The sequence below is a fragment of the Biomphalaria glabrata genome, chromosome 9 (genome assembly GCF_947242115.1).
Source record: "Biomphalaria glabrata chromosome 9, xgBioGlab47.1, whole genome shotgun sequence".
Classification (NCBI taxonomy): domain Eukaryota; kingdom Metazoa; phylum Mollusca; class Gastropoda; family Planorbidae; genus Biomphalaria; species Biomphalaria glabrata.
In genome coordinates this window covers 23795640-23809267 of record NC_074719.1, presented here as the reverse complement: position 1 = coordinate 23809267, position 13628 = coordinate 23795640, and the positions used below count along the sequence as shown (strand labels likewise).

The 13628-nt window shown below is 33.6% G+C and overlaps 2 protein-coding genes across 4 annotated transcripts in view; both read right to left on the bottom strand.

Moving 5' to 3' along the window:
• LOC106067079 (uncharacterized) overlaps window positions 1–13628 on the bottom strand; it is a 242612-nt gene that overhangs the window by 23189 nt on the left and 205795 nt on the right. The window lies entirely within an intron of this gene.
• Window positions 48–13054, bottom strand: LOC106080137 (orexin receptor type 2-like). 3 transcript variants are annotated; one of them, XM_013241454.2, is made up of 4 exons: window positions 12824–13054; window positions 10354–10627; window positions 5331–5457; window positions 48–4870 (listed from the first exon to the last, which is right to left on the bottom strand). In XM_013241454.2, the coding sequence occupies exons 1-4, from the start codon at window positions 12917–12919 to the stop codon at window positions 3844–3846; spliced, it is 1524 nt and encodes a 507-aa protein (XP_013096908.2). In that variant the 5' UTR covers window positions 12920–13054; the 3' UTR covers window positions 48–3843. The 3 variants fall into 3 exon arrangements, with proteins under 3 accessions (XP_013096908.2, XP_013096910.2, XP_055897698.1); XM_013241456.2 differs by having other exon boundaries at window positions 12820–12922; XM_056041723.1 differs by lacking the exon at window positions 12824–13054 and adding an exon at window positions 12483–12773.

The following is a 13628-nucleotide window of genomic DNA, read 5'->3' as shown; positions in this document are numbered from 1 at the left end:
ATAAAAGAAAGGAAAATATGTGATGACTATAGGTTGACTTTAAGTTAGTTGTTTTAGAGAGATGAAAATATGTGTTGGCTATAGGTTGACTTTAAGTTAGTTGTTTTAGAGAGATGAAAATATGTGTTGGCTATAGGTTGACTTTAAGTTAGTTGTTTTAGAGAGATGAAAATATGTGTTGACTATAGGTTGACTTTAAGTTAGTTGTTTTAGAGAGATGAAAATATGTGTTGGCTATAGGTTGACTCTAAGTTAGTTGTTTTAGAGAGATGAAAATATGTGTTAGCTATAGGTTGACTTTAAGTTAGTTGTTTTAGAGAGATGAAAATATGTGTTGGCTATAGGTTGACTCTAAGTTAGTTGTTTTAGAGAGATGAAAATATGTGATGACTATAGGTTGACTCTAAGTTAGTTGTTTTAGAGAGATGAAAATATGTGTTGACTATAGGTTGACTCTAAGTTAGTTGTTGTAGAGAGATGAAAATATGTGATGACTATAGGTTGACTTTAAGTTAGTTGTTTTAGAGAGATGAAAATATGTGTTGATAGAAGGTTGACTCGAAGTATTTCGTTGTTTTAGAGAGATGAAAATATGTGTTGACTATAGGTTGACTCTAAGTTAGTTGTTTTAGAGAGATGAAAATATGTGTTGATAGAAGGTTGACTCGAAGTATTTCGTTGTTTTAGAGAGATGAAAATATGTGTTGACTATAGGTTGACTCTAAGTTAGTTGTTTTAGAGAGATGAAAATATGTGTTGACTATAGGTTGACTCTAAGTTAGTTGTTTTAGAGAGATGAAAATATGTGTTGATAGAAGGTTGACTCGAAGTATTTCGTTGTTTTAGAGAGATGAAAATATGTGTTGACTATAGGTTGACTCTAAGTTAGTTGTTTTAGAGAGATGAAAATATGTGTTGACTATAGGTTGACTCTAAGTTAGTTGTTTTAGAGAGATGAAAATATGTGTTGACTATAGGTTGACTCTAAGTTAGTTGTTTTAGAGAGATGAAAATATGTGTTGACTATAGGTTGACTCTAAGTTAGTTGTTTTAGAGAGATGAAAATATGTGTTGACTATAGGTTGACTCTAAGTTAGTTGTTTTAGAGAGATGAAAATATGTGTTGATAGAAGGTTGACTCGAAGTATTTCGTTGTTTTAGAGAGATGAAAATATGTGTTGACTATAGGTTGACTCTAAGTTAGTTGTTTTAGAGAGATGAAAATATGTGATGACTATAGGTTGACTCTAAGTTAGTTGTTTTAGAGAGATGAAAATATGTGTTGACTATAGGTTGACTCTAAGTTAGTTGTTTTAGAGAGATGAAAATATGTGATGACTATAGGTTGACTTTAAGTTAGTTGTTTTAGAGAGATGAAAATATGTGTTGATAGAAGGTTGACTCGAAGTATTTCGTTGTTTTAGAGAGATGAAAATATGTGTTGACTATAGGTTGACTCTAAGTTAGTTGTTTTAGAGAGATGAAAATATGTGTTGGCTATAGGTTGACTTCAAGTTAGTTGTTTTAGACAGATGAAAATATGTGTTGACTATAGGTTGACTTTAAGTTAGTTGTTTTAGAGAGATGAAAATATGTGTTGACTATAGGTTGACTCTAAGTTAGTTGTTTTAGAGAGATGAAAATATGTGATGACTATAGGTTGACTTTAAGTTAGTTGTTTTAGAGAGATGAAAATATGTGTTGACTATAGGTTGACTCTAAGTTAGTTGTTTTAGAGAGATGAAAATATGTGTTGACTATAGGTTGACTCTAAGTTAGTTGTTTTAGAGAGATGAAAATATGTGATGACTATAGGTTGACTCGAAGTATTTCGTTGTTTTAGACAGATGAAAATAAAGAACTTTTCAAAAATAAAATTTTCTCTAATTTGTCTACCCAGATTTTTTTTTAGCTTTTGTTTTTCTTTTCCCTATGAAATAATTTGCAGCCTGATAAGAGGAATCGTAAACAAAAGAAATCTTTGGAAGTCATTACATTTAGTATCGCGGAGTCTAACAATGATTTGCTTTCAAGGTTTAGAGATATGGGACTTATTTCTGAGGTTAATATATAGAGATGCACACTTCAGCAGAGAGACGGTGACAGAATTATGACGTTAAGGGTTGAACACATAAAAGGAACAGCATACGCTTGGCGTTGGTATCGAAAGTATCCTATTTAAAGTCTAGTGTAAAGACTGAAAGTTTAGATTGAATGATCATAGTGATACAACGGAGTTGAACTACCACCACTCATCTGTAAAGAAAACATTGATTTTATATCAGCCATCTTCTCTAGTATTCTCATCTTACATCGTTCATGTCCTATTCGTTCATCAATGTGTTATAGTAAAGTTCCCCTTTCAGACCCTGCGATCTATAGGGCAGATGATGTTAAGATCATGCTTCTTTGGTCAACGGTTAACCAGCAGGGTGTCATGTGGCCAGAACAACGATCAACCGCCTTTACTTTCCCCAAATAAAATCAGGTACCCATTAGAGTTGGATGGACTCAGGGGCTCCTTGAATATCCCAAAATTCAAAATCCCAGTCTTCACCGAGATTCGAACCCACGACCCCAGGTTCGGAAGCCAAGAACTTAACCCCTCGCCACCACGCCCCACCGTGATATGCAATATTGTCCATCTAGTTGTGAACATTATCTGCAGCAGCCAAGGTTAACGACGTAGTAGCAATGAAAATAAAACTTAGATGAGGAATTTTTTAACATTTGTATTTTAAAGACTTGTATCATTTTTACAATACCTCAAGTCAGAACTTCATGGAGGAACCTGGACGTTGATTCAAAAAAACGTCTCTGGCGATTTTCCTAGAAATTTAATAGTTGCTGTATATCACTGAGAAAAGAGTTACCAGCTCGTTGGTCACACACTTCAAAGACACGAGCTTAACTGTTATCATTTTTCAATAAAAAAAAAATGAAATAAATTTATATTTGGCTAGAGATCTAGATCTAGGCCTATATCCAACATCGGTTTTAAATTTGAAAGGACTATCGCGTTTTTGAAACGGGAATTTCCGAATGCACGCTTTTCTTATATCTTATATATGACTGAAAAGTTTAATAAATTAATGTTCATGAAAATTGTGTGCATCGTCTAAGTCTAGATCTAAATGCTTATCATTGGACTATTACAAGATGTGATAGATCTATACATTCACTTTACCAGGCTCCTTTCTCGGATTTACCAGGATTCTTTCTTTTTTTAATATAACATTCGTTAATTTTGAAGAGAAAAACCATCGCTCTATAAGTTGCTTAAAGGAGGTATTTACAAAAAAAGTATTTTGAATGTTTTTTTATTGTTCTAAATTCATGACCAGAATGTCATTTACATAAAAATGTTGCTAACCCTAGACAAAAGCCCATAGCCAAAGACAACCAAAAGCGTAAGTAGAGCTACATAAGACACACCCTGCGAAAACCAGCTACCAATGTTGTAAGGCAAGCACTTGATTGGAATCCGCAAGGAAAGAGGAAAGTGGGCAGACCCAAGCAAACCTGGAAAAGGTCAGTCATCAGTTTAGCTGAGGGTATTGGAATGACATGGGAGCAGATAAAGAAAGCTGCTCAGAACCGAGTTCAGTGGAGAGGTGTGGTTGGGGCCTTATGCTCCTCTGGCAGTGCACAGGATGAAGTAACCCTCAGAATTATTTCAAGGGCAAAGCTAAAAGGTTATATAACAAGCATGGTTCTAACTACAATTTTCTCTGAGGATAATTGTTTAGTTAGTTTAGTACATTGTCACGAAATGCAATTATTTAAAGAAACATTTCATGAAGTCACACATTATAAAGTCAAATCATGTTCCACACAACATGATCATTTTGCTAAACATTTAAACAACTTGAAACATTCTTTTCTGAATCTCATATCCAACAAACTGTAGACTATGGGATTGGCGAAACTGTTCAACAAATAAGAACTCAGAAAAAGTTGATAGAAAGCCAGTGAGGCGCCTTTTAGTGCAGCGACTTTTTTAGGGGAGATTGCAAGAAAAACATTGAGGCCCAGAAAAGGAAGAAATCCAAGGACAAATACCAAGGTTACGATAAACATCATCAAAGAAGTCCTTCCAAAAACACGCCGTTGTTTAGTGGATGGTTTCTGTTGAATAGTTTTATCTTGATTAAGGGACTCTTGGTGAGGTGCTTCGTTTTGATGCAGTGTCATGTCTGTTTTTTGTTCATTGTCATTCGAAAATGCAATACTCTTTACTTTAGATCTGTTCTGTTGTTTATTATTTTGAGTATCTGGCATCATGCTGAAGGCGGATTCTAAATTTCTATCATTAGTATCACATAAACCCAGACCTCGTTCTAAAACCTTGTTTGTGTTTGTTACTTTGTCCTCATGATTGCTAGCAGAAGTTTTTTCAGCTTTAACATCAATAGTTTCTATTACCAGTTCTGTCTCAGAAGTTGCTAAAGGGCCTTCCTTGTCGGAGATACTAGATCTGTGTGTTTCGTCACATACAGCTGTGAAGGAAGTTGAGATTTCTGTTTGTTGGCCAGATGATCTTATCTCCCCTTTTCTAAAAACATTCTGTTGCTTCCAAGTTGTTCTTCCAATGCATGTGTAAAACACTACGATTACAGCACTGCACACTAGAAACACCAAAATAAACAACCCAGAATTCAGACTTGGCCATATTGTTTTAACATAGCTGTCATCTACTTGACAATAACTTCCATTTATGTTTTTGTTGGGTGTTTCTTTGGTTTGAGTTCCGTGTATGATTCCATAGGGTATGGAGATTAGGAATGCGCTTAGTGCCAGTATAACACTGATGATTTTCGCTTGTTTTATGGTAACTTGTTTACCGAAAGGGTGACATACCATCTTATACCTGGGAAAGAAATATTATATTGAAGTGATCAGTATAATACCTTCATATTAATGGAGAAAGCAATTTTAATTGAGTTTGATTTTTTTAAACTTTATATAAATATGCAGTTTTAATCTTTATATGTGTCCCATGGTATAAACATTCATTTTCTCATCATAAATTGTTAATATAGTCTACTTAAGCCTCTGTAATATTTTTGATGTCATATTATCTTGAATCTTAATTAGTACAACTATTTAAATAAAAAAAAGAAGTTCAATATTTTATACAATAGAAATAGTTCACAATTTACAAGGTTTTAATCGCTTTATTTTCTTAAAATTCCTTACAATGTAAAGTCTGCAGGGATGTTTTTTTAAATGAGCGTTTCTTTTTTTTTAATATTCCTATTATGACATAATTAGTGCATGCACGCTGTCTACGTAGATCTAAAATGAGTCATATTGAATGAGGAGCTCACCTTGTGGTTGCTATGGCGACTAAGATAAGGCCTGAAGTTATGACGAATGAAGAGTTTAAATATTTTTGTAGTCTACACAAAGTTGGCATGTCCGAGTCCCACATGTTAAACAGTTCGTGGGTTTTGGCTGAAACAAAAGGATTTCAATGTTAATCTGAAGTCTCAAACTGTAGAATCAGAGACATATTGTCTAGAACTGACACTTCAGAATCAGAGACGTATTGTCTAGAACTGACAATTCAGAATCAGAGACGTATTGTTTAGAACTGACACTTCAGAGTTAAGATGTAATGTCAAGAACTGCCAATTCAGAGTTAAGATGTAATGTCAAGAACTGCCACTTCAGAGTTAAGATGTAATGTCAAGAACTGCCACTTCAGAGTTAAGATGTAATGTCAAGAACTGCCACTTCAGAGTTAAGATGTAATGTCAAGAACTGCCACTTCAGAGTTAAGATGTAATGTCAAGAACTGCCACCTAAGAATCAGAGACGTATTGTCTAGAACTGACACTTCAGAATTGAGATGTATTGTCAAGAACTGACACTTTATAATTGAGATGTATTGTCTAGAACTGACACTTCATAATTGAGATGTAATGTCAATAACTGACACTTCAGAGTTGAGACGTTTTGTCTAGAAGTGACACTTCAGAATAGAGATGTATTGTCTAGAAGTGACACTTCAGAATTTAGACGTATTGTCTAGAACTGACACTTCAGAATTGAGATGTATTGTCTAGAACTGACTCTTGAGAATTGAGACATATGGTCTGCGGCATTGACATCTAATGTCTAGAACTGACTCTCCAGAATTGTGTCATATGGTTCGCGGTATTGAGATCTAATGTCTAGAACTGACTTCAAAATTGAGACATATGGTCTAGAACGGACACTGCTAAACACTCAAATCATTCAAGTTGTCCTCACAGAAAAATCCTCTATGGTGAATGTGACAGCGATAACACATGGTAGTTAAAAGCAGTGGCATAGCTTTGAATGAGACGGTGTGCTAAAGATAACAACATCAATTTGAATGAGACGGTGTGCTAAAGATAACAACATCAATTTGAATGAGACGGTGTGCTAAAGATAACAACATCAATTTGAATGAGACGGTGTGCTAAAGATAACAACATCAATTTGAATGAGACGCTGTGCTAAAAATAACAACATCAATTTGAATGAGACTCTGGTTTTCGAGAACTACTAAGGGATAGAAAAGCTTTTTTTTAGCTCTGAAAGTGCTCCTAGAATGTCTAAAGATAATTTATGGCATTTTATGACTATCAAGGATAAATCGATTAGACCGCTAAGTTAACAAGTTTCAAAAAATAAACGTGTCATTTGTCTTCATTCAAAATATGCATGCAAATATTTGGTTAGCCACTTTCATGAACTTTTGTTCTCTCTAGTAATTATTCCACAAAGCAATAGTCTACACATTGGACTGCAAGATTTATTTTAATAATCAATCAATTTTTAAACGTTTTTTTTTTAAATTTACCACTGCCATAAAAGTACGGGTTAATTAAAGTTACCCTTTCAGACCATGCGATTTGTAGGACAGATGATGTTAAGGTCATCTGTTTCTTCGGCCAACGGTTAACGAGCAGGGTGTCAAGTGGCCAGCATAACGAACAACCACCTTGACTTTCCCTAACTAGTCAGGTACCCATTCGAGTTGGGCGGACTCATTGGCGCCCTAAAAATCTCGAAGTTCAAAATTGACAGTCTTCACCAAGATTCGAACCCAGGACACCAGGTTCGCAAGGGTTAGGAAGCCAAGCTCTTAGCCACTCAGCTCCATGTGTTAATTAGTTGATCAAATGTATATCATTTACAGCCTGACTACATTTTGTCGTAATCTTCCAATTGGTATTTAAATCACACAGAAGTTCAATTATAGTTGTAGCAACTTTTTTAGCGGCCCCCGTAAGGGGAAAAAGCCGCTATTAGGTTTGTGCAAAATGTCCGTCTGTCCGTCTGTCTGTCTGTCCGTCTGTCACACTCAGATCTGAGATATGAACAATATTATTTTATCATTAAATGCGGCTTGAAAAGTTTAGGTGCAACGGCTACTTTTGTTTTTCTAGAAGCAAACCGTTTAATTTATAAAATTAATTATGCAAGCGATTTTTTCATAAAAATACACCAATTCTAAAACAATTACGTAAATGTAAGGGAGGCAATGTTACAATATGCTAACAAAGAGGTACAATTTTTGTGTATTTTCAGTATCACTAAGTCAAATATATTTTTAAAATGTACAGGAAATGTTTACAACAAATATAAATAATAGTTAAAGATGTTTTTTTCTGGTCAACTAATTGCTAAAATTAAAAGAAAACATTTCTGTTTGTTTATAAAGGCTAATAATGCACTTTGTATGTAAATATCACGCACATTTTTTTAAATGGACTTTTTATGCAGCGATTTTCGTGCAGTAGCGTAACGTCGCAACATGATCAGGTGCTAAACCAATTCCTTAAACTTTTTTAAAAAATCAGATTTTATTTATTTTTTGTTTAGTGCCCACATCCGAATAAAAGAAGATTATTTTTGTGCGTTTTGTCTGTTGGTCGGTCTGTCCGTCACGATTAGATTAAAAAAACTAGAACTCTAAAAGCTATTGAAAATCTGATTTACACTTTAATGTTCCTCCCGTAACATCTCAATAGTTTTAAGTATCTAAAATTGATTGTTCCGGATTTTTGTGTGCAAAACTAATCAACGCCAACAAATGTTTGTTTGCTCTTCTAACTTATATTACATTATATTTCCATGCTTAAACGTTGCAAAAACACATTATCAATAATATATTGTTCCGTTTTTTATGTAAATAGCATATTAATGCTAAATCAAAATCTCTATACTGACTTATATTTCATTAAGTGTAAAAATGTTCCGGATATTGTTTTATAAAACATGAATTATGCCTAATGATTGTTTGAAATCGCATAATTTACTAATATTACACTTATATTATTTGACAATGCGTCACTATAATTTGGTTATCAATATCAAATTGTTCCGTATTTTCATCTTTAAACAAATTTTAAAAATATCGACAATAGGTTGTTCAGGGCTTTAAAAAAAAGTAATTTACTAGAATTGATTACTGAAAATTACTTTTTAGACATTTAACTTTCTTGCTGAAACATAACATAGAAGTTTTGTAATCGATAAAGAATGTTCCAGATTTTGTTTCTTACGAATCGTTGCCAGAAATTTCCGAATTTATTTAAAAATCTACTAACACCAAATAATTGTTTGAACTCCCTCTTCTAATTAATAAACAAATAATCTTCTCATTTACGAAATAATGTTTTTACGGATTTTTATGAAAAATATTTTAACTCACTTCTCTCTTACAGTACATTTAACTTTCTACCTAAAACATTAAAAAATCTAATTATCGTAAATATTATGTTCCGATTTATAAGGAAAACAGAGTCCAAACACCAAAGTAAGGTATGAAAATCTCTCCACATGGCTGTAGTACATCTAATTTTTATACGAGACCATCCAAAAAATTTAATTAACGGTATTACATTTTTCTGAAATTCTCTTTTCTTTTACTATTTATACAAACATCCGGAACAATCTATTATATAAACTTTTCAATTGTGTTCATACCTAAAAATTAATGCGATGTTTTGAAACGTAAAATAAAGGTTAATCAATTTTTAATAACTTTTAGTTGTTTATTTTTATATCAAGATGACGGACAGACCGACTGACAGACAAAACGCAAAATCAATGCGGCTTTGATCCTCTTTAAATAAATTCTATTAGAACTCAGTGCACCAATATCTATGAACCCTCGTTAAATATCTCGTGTAAATAAAGATATTTTTGTATGGTACCGGTACTAGCCTATTGTGAAGTAATGGAATTTTTTTTCTTTGACGTCATATGAATGGACTCTTAAAATGTAATGCTAAAAGAACGCACTCTGTGCACCAATGTCTATTAACCCTCGAAAAATTGCTCGTATTGATGAAAACATATTTTAATCTAACTAAGCCGTGTGACGTAGTGTTTTTTTTTCTTTTGACGTCATATGGAATGAATTCTTTAAATGAAATGCTAAAAGAACGCACTCGGTGCACCAATATCTATGAACACTCGATAAATGGCTCGTATTGATGAAGGTGATTTTTAGTCTAACTAGGTGTGTGACGTAGTGTTTTTTTTTCCTTTGACGTCATATGGAATGAATTCTTTAAAAGAAATGCTAAAAGAACGCACTCGGTGCACCAAAGTCTATGAACACTCGATAAATGGCTCGTATTGATGAAGGCGATTTTCAGTCTAGCTAGGCCGTGTGACATAGTGTTTTTTTTTCCATCTGACGTTATATGGAATTAATTTCATCAAATGAAATGAAAAAAGAACTCGGTATAGTAATGTTTATTAAGCCTCGTTATGTGACTCGCGTTTAAAAAAGGAATGATATCTTGATTTAGATCTAATCTAGATTTTTTAAACTAGATCTAGAATTTTATTACAGTATATCTAGATCTGGATTTATATTCTAATTAAAATTATTTTAGAGTCTAGATCTAGAATTTCTAGATCTAGTTTAGACTAAAATAGACTAGATTAAGATGTAGAATTTCAATTTCTAACCTTAAAGTGTAAAAAAAAGTGTAGATTTTCATTTCCAAACGTTTTGATCAATATTGCAATGTTATAATATACTAAAACTAATCTACTAATTTTTATTTAATTTAAATTTAAATTTACAGCAAATGAAACATTTTTACTTTTGACCATCAAAATTAAATCACCTCTTGAATATTATTTGCGAATATGCAGATCCGACAGGGATCCGACTTCGACGGGGGCCGCCTCTGAGTTTGTGTAACACAAACTTTCTTTGTAATCTTGTTATTATTAATTTAAATAAACTCAAGAATTTCTTTCAATAGTAAATGTTGATATTACTAATACTTTGCAGCCTAATTCTATTAGTGATCATATTCAAAGTAAAAACAAACAAACGAACGATTTACTTACCTGGCATAACAAACAAGTTAGTGAGTAGGTCAAATATAGCCATGCTCACGATAAAGATTCTTAGCGGAGTTCTGATCAGTTTCGTAGAGTAGACAACAATAACCAGGCAGTTTCCGACACAGCCAACAACAATGGACACTGACATATATATTAAGGTTGGTATAAAGGCCAGAGTGGATTCACTCTGTAACGTAGCCAGGTACTCTCGTATTTCTTCTCTGCTGTAATTGTTTGAGTCGCTTAGTAAACTTGTAGTTGACATCATCACATGTAACTAAACAAGAACACATTTTAAAAATCCTTAAAAAAAAAACAACAAAGCTTATCTAAAATGTAAGAGTTCCGTTCTCAAAGCTATATTTATCAATAATGTACAATTTATTTCACTTATTTAATATCAAACAAAATAATTAAGCAATAATTATTTTTAAAAATTGATTCACGTTTTGATAGGTACAAAAAAATAATTGTAGTATCAATATAGCAATATAGCATATATATATATATATATATATATATATTGAGGTGCGGTTGCTGATCGGTAAAGCGCTTGGCTTCCGAACTGGAGGTAACGGGTTCGAATCCTGGTGAAGGCTGCGATTTTTAATTTCGGGATCTTTGTGCGCCTTAGAGTTCCCCCAGCTCTAATGGGAACCTGACATTAGTTGGGGAAAAGTAAATGCGGTTGGTCGTTGTGTTGGCCACATGTCACCCTCGAATCAAAATCAGATGACCTTTACATCATCTGCCCTATAGACCACAAAAAAAGGGGAACTTTACTTTACTTTATATATATATATATATATATATATATATATATATAGCACGCAGAGAGAGAGAGAGAGAGAGGGAAAAAGAGCGCGCGAGAGAAATGTTTTACTTTGGATTATTCCCATGTGTTAAACGTGTTGATCTACATCCTGGTACAAGACATTTAGACACAAAACGTAAAGTTGAACAGTGATGAATGGTCAACCTTTACCTGTGTTAAGTTTAAGCATATATGTTTTTATAAATCCACCTGTGCTGATTGAGGGAAATGTTATAAAGTATTACATTACTTGCCGATACTATACAAGTTCAAAGAAATAATTGAACAATTTATTTAAACTATTCGCTTATCAATAATTCCGAATCCTGCGCTAAAAGGCTTGTTTTGTTTTTTTAATGAGTCGCCTACTGAATGGAAATGTCGAATAAGCAGAATTAATTAAATGTTATCATAAATGTCTGTTAATTGATCCGATAAAACTAAAGTTGCAATGAAAACTTGGAAATTATAATTTACAACGTATTCCGATCAGATTTTGTTTCTAAAGCGATTTAAAAAAAGTAAAATAAAGTTTAATTTTAAAAAGAAAGTTATTTGTTAACTAAAGTTTTTTTTACTAACTATGGGATGGGGAGGTCTTCCCTTTGTTTCTAGCTCTATTAAATAAACTATATATGATATACTTAATAGATATGCGAAAATAGCCATTACAAAGCTTCTCTATGCCGAGGATTGTGAGAAGATATGTTCCAGAAATCACCCAATAAAAACTACTCAGCCTTAAACACCACCGTAAATGAAGAGCCCCTTAACGTGGTGGACCCCTTCACGTATCTAGGAAGCATAGTATTAAATGACCCATCGCTTTCAAGGGAAGTTGATTACCGTCTGGTCAAGGACAGCAGTGCCTCTAAGTAAATATTCTGCGGAATATATCTGCCTACAATAATCAGTCTACCAGCTAGTGGTTCTTTAAACCCTCCTATATGGATCTGAAACATGCGTGCTATATAGAAAGCAACTAAAGATTTCTTGAACGCAAGACAGCACTACAACCAGCGATGTTGTTGCGAATATCGCTATGGTCTGTCTAGAGGGACAGATACGCTGGGCAGGTCCCGTATGTCTCCCATGTTACAACCAAGCTTGTGCTGAAAGGTGGTTGAAGTCACAGAGGTACCCCAAGGAACCGATCTAAAGACCAGCTTGTGCTGAAAGGTGGTTGAAGTCACAGAGGTACCCCAAGGAACCGATCTAAAGACCAGCTTAGGTGCCAACTTGTTTTAGCTGACATAGATCTAGAAGAGAGCTCCTGTTTGCAGGTGGCTCCAGAACGAGACAGCTAGAGATCACTTACATAGGCCGCGGTATACACATTTGAGACCAAAACAATCCACATCTGAGGACAGACGAAGTCGTCGAAAAGATGATCTAATTCACCCACCGACGCACGATGGTTATGTCTGCGCTGAACGTGGCAAATTATGTAGGTCGAAGCTGGAGCTGCAAACTTATGTAAAATACTGCACTCCTCATTAATCTTCGGATTCTAAGACAAGCTTTACATAAATATAATATAGAATTAGTTAAAACTTGTCCGAAAGATACAGAAACAATAAAACCTATTAAACACTTTCAGTCAACAAAGAAAAGACAAAAACTAGCTTGTGTGTTTACAATATATATATACGTACTTACTCGGGCATCGTCTGGTCTATAAAGAAGACGTCTGTATAGCTTCCTTAACATTGACTCTAGTAAAGCGTGCAGCCACTCTTTTGTTTCGTCTCTCATGGCTGACTTGAATGTTAGATATAAAAACCTAAGTCTAAACTCGGAATTGTGTTCCGGGTCTTACATCGACCTATACCTAGACATTCAATACTATCCAGAAAATTAGGTAAGAAACATAAGCGGGTCCAATACATTCTCTAAGTGTCTTATCTTTAACCGGACATATTCGTCGTAACATTTATATATATATATATATATATATATATATATATATATATATATATATATATATATATAAATCTATTTATAAAGCGCTGTTAACAAACAAAATGCAGGCTCAAGGCGCTGTAATAACATTACAAACACAAACTGGACAATGTAAATGACAATTAATCTAAAAAAGTTTTAAACAGTTAGGTCTTAATGTTCTTCTTAAAAGTGGTGTAGCATGTTGTCTGTCTGAGATCAATGGGGAGTGATAAATAGATAAATAGATAGATAGATAGATAGATAGATAGATAGATAGATAGATAGATAGATAGATAGATAGATAGATAGATAGATAGATGAACGATAGATAAATAGATAGATAGATAGATAGATAGATAGATAGATAGATAGATAGATAGATAGATAGATAGATAGATAGATAGATAGATACGGGCCTGTGTAAAGAAATGCAATATATCTTATCTTATGAAATACGGAAAATACTTCAAAAAAAGATGATTACGTCCTGTGCGTTTATCTAGGTCAATCTAGTCATGCT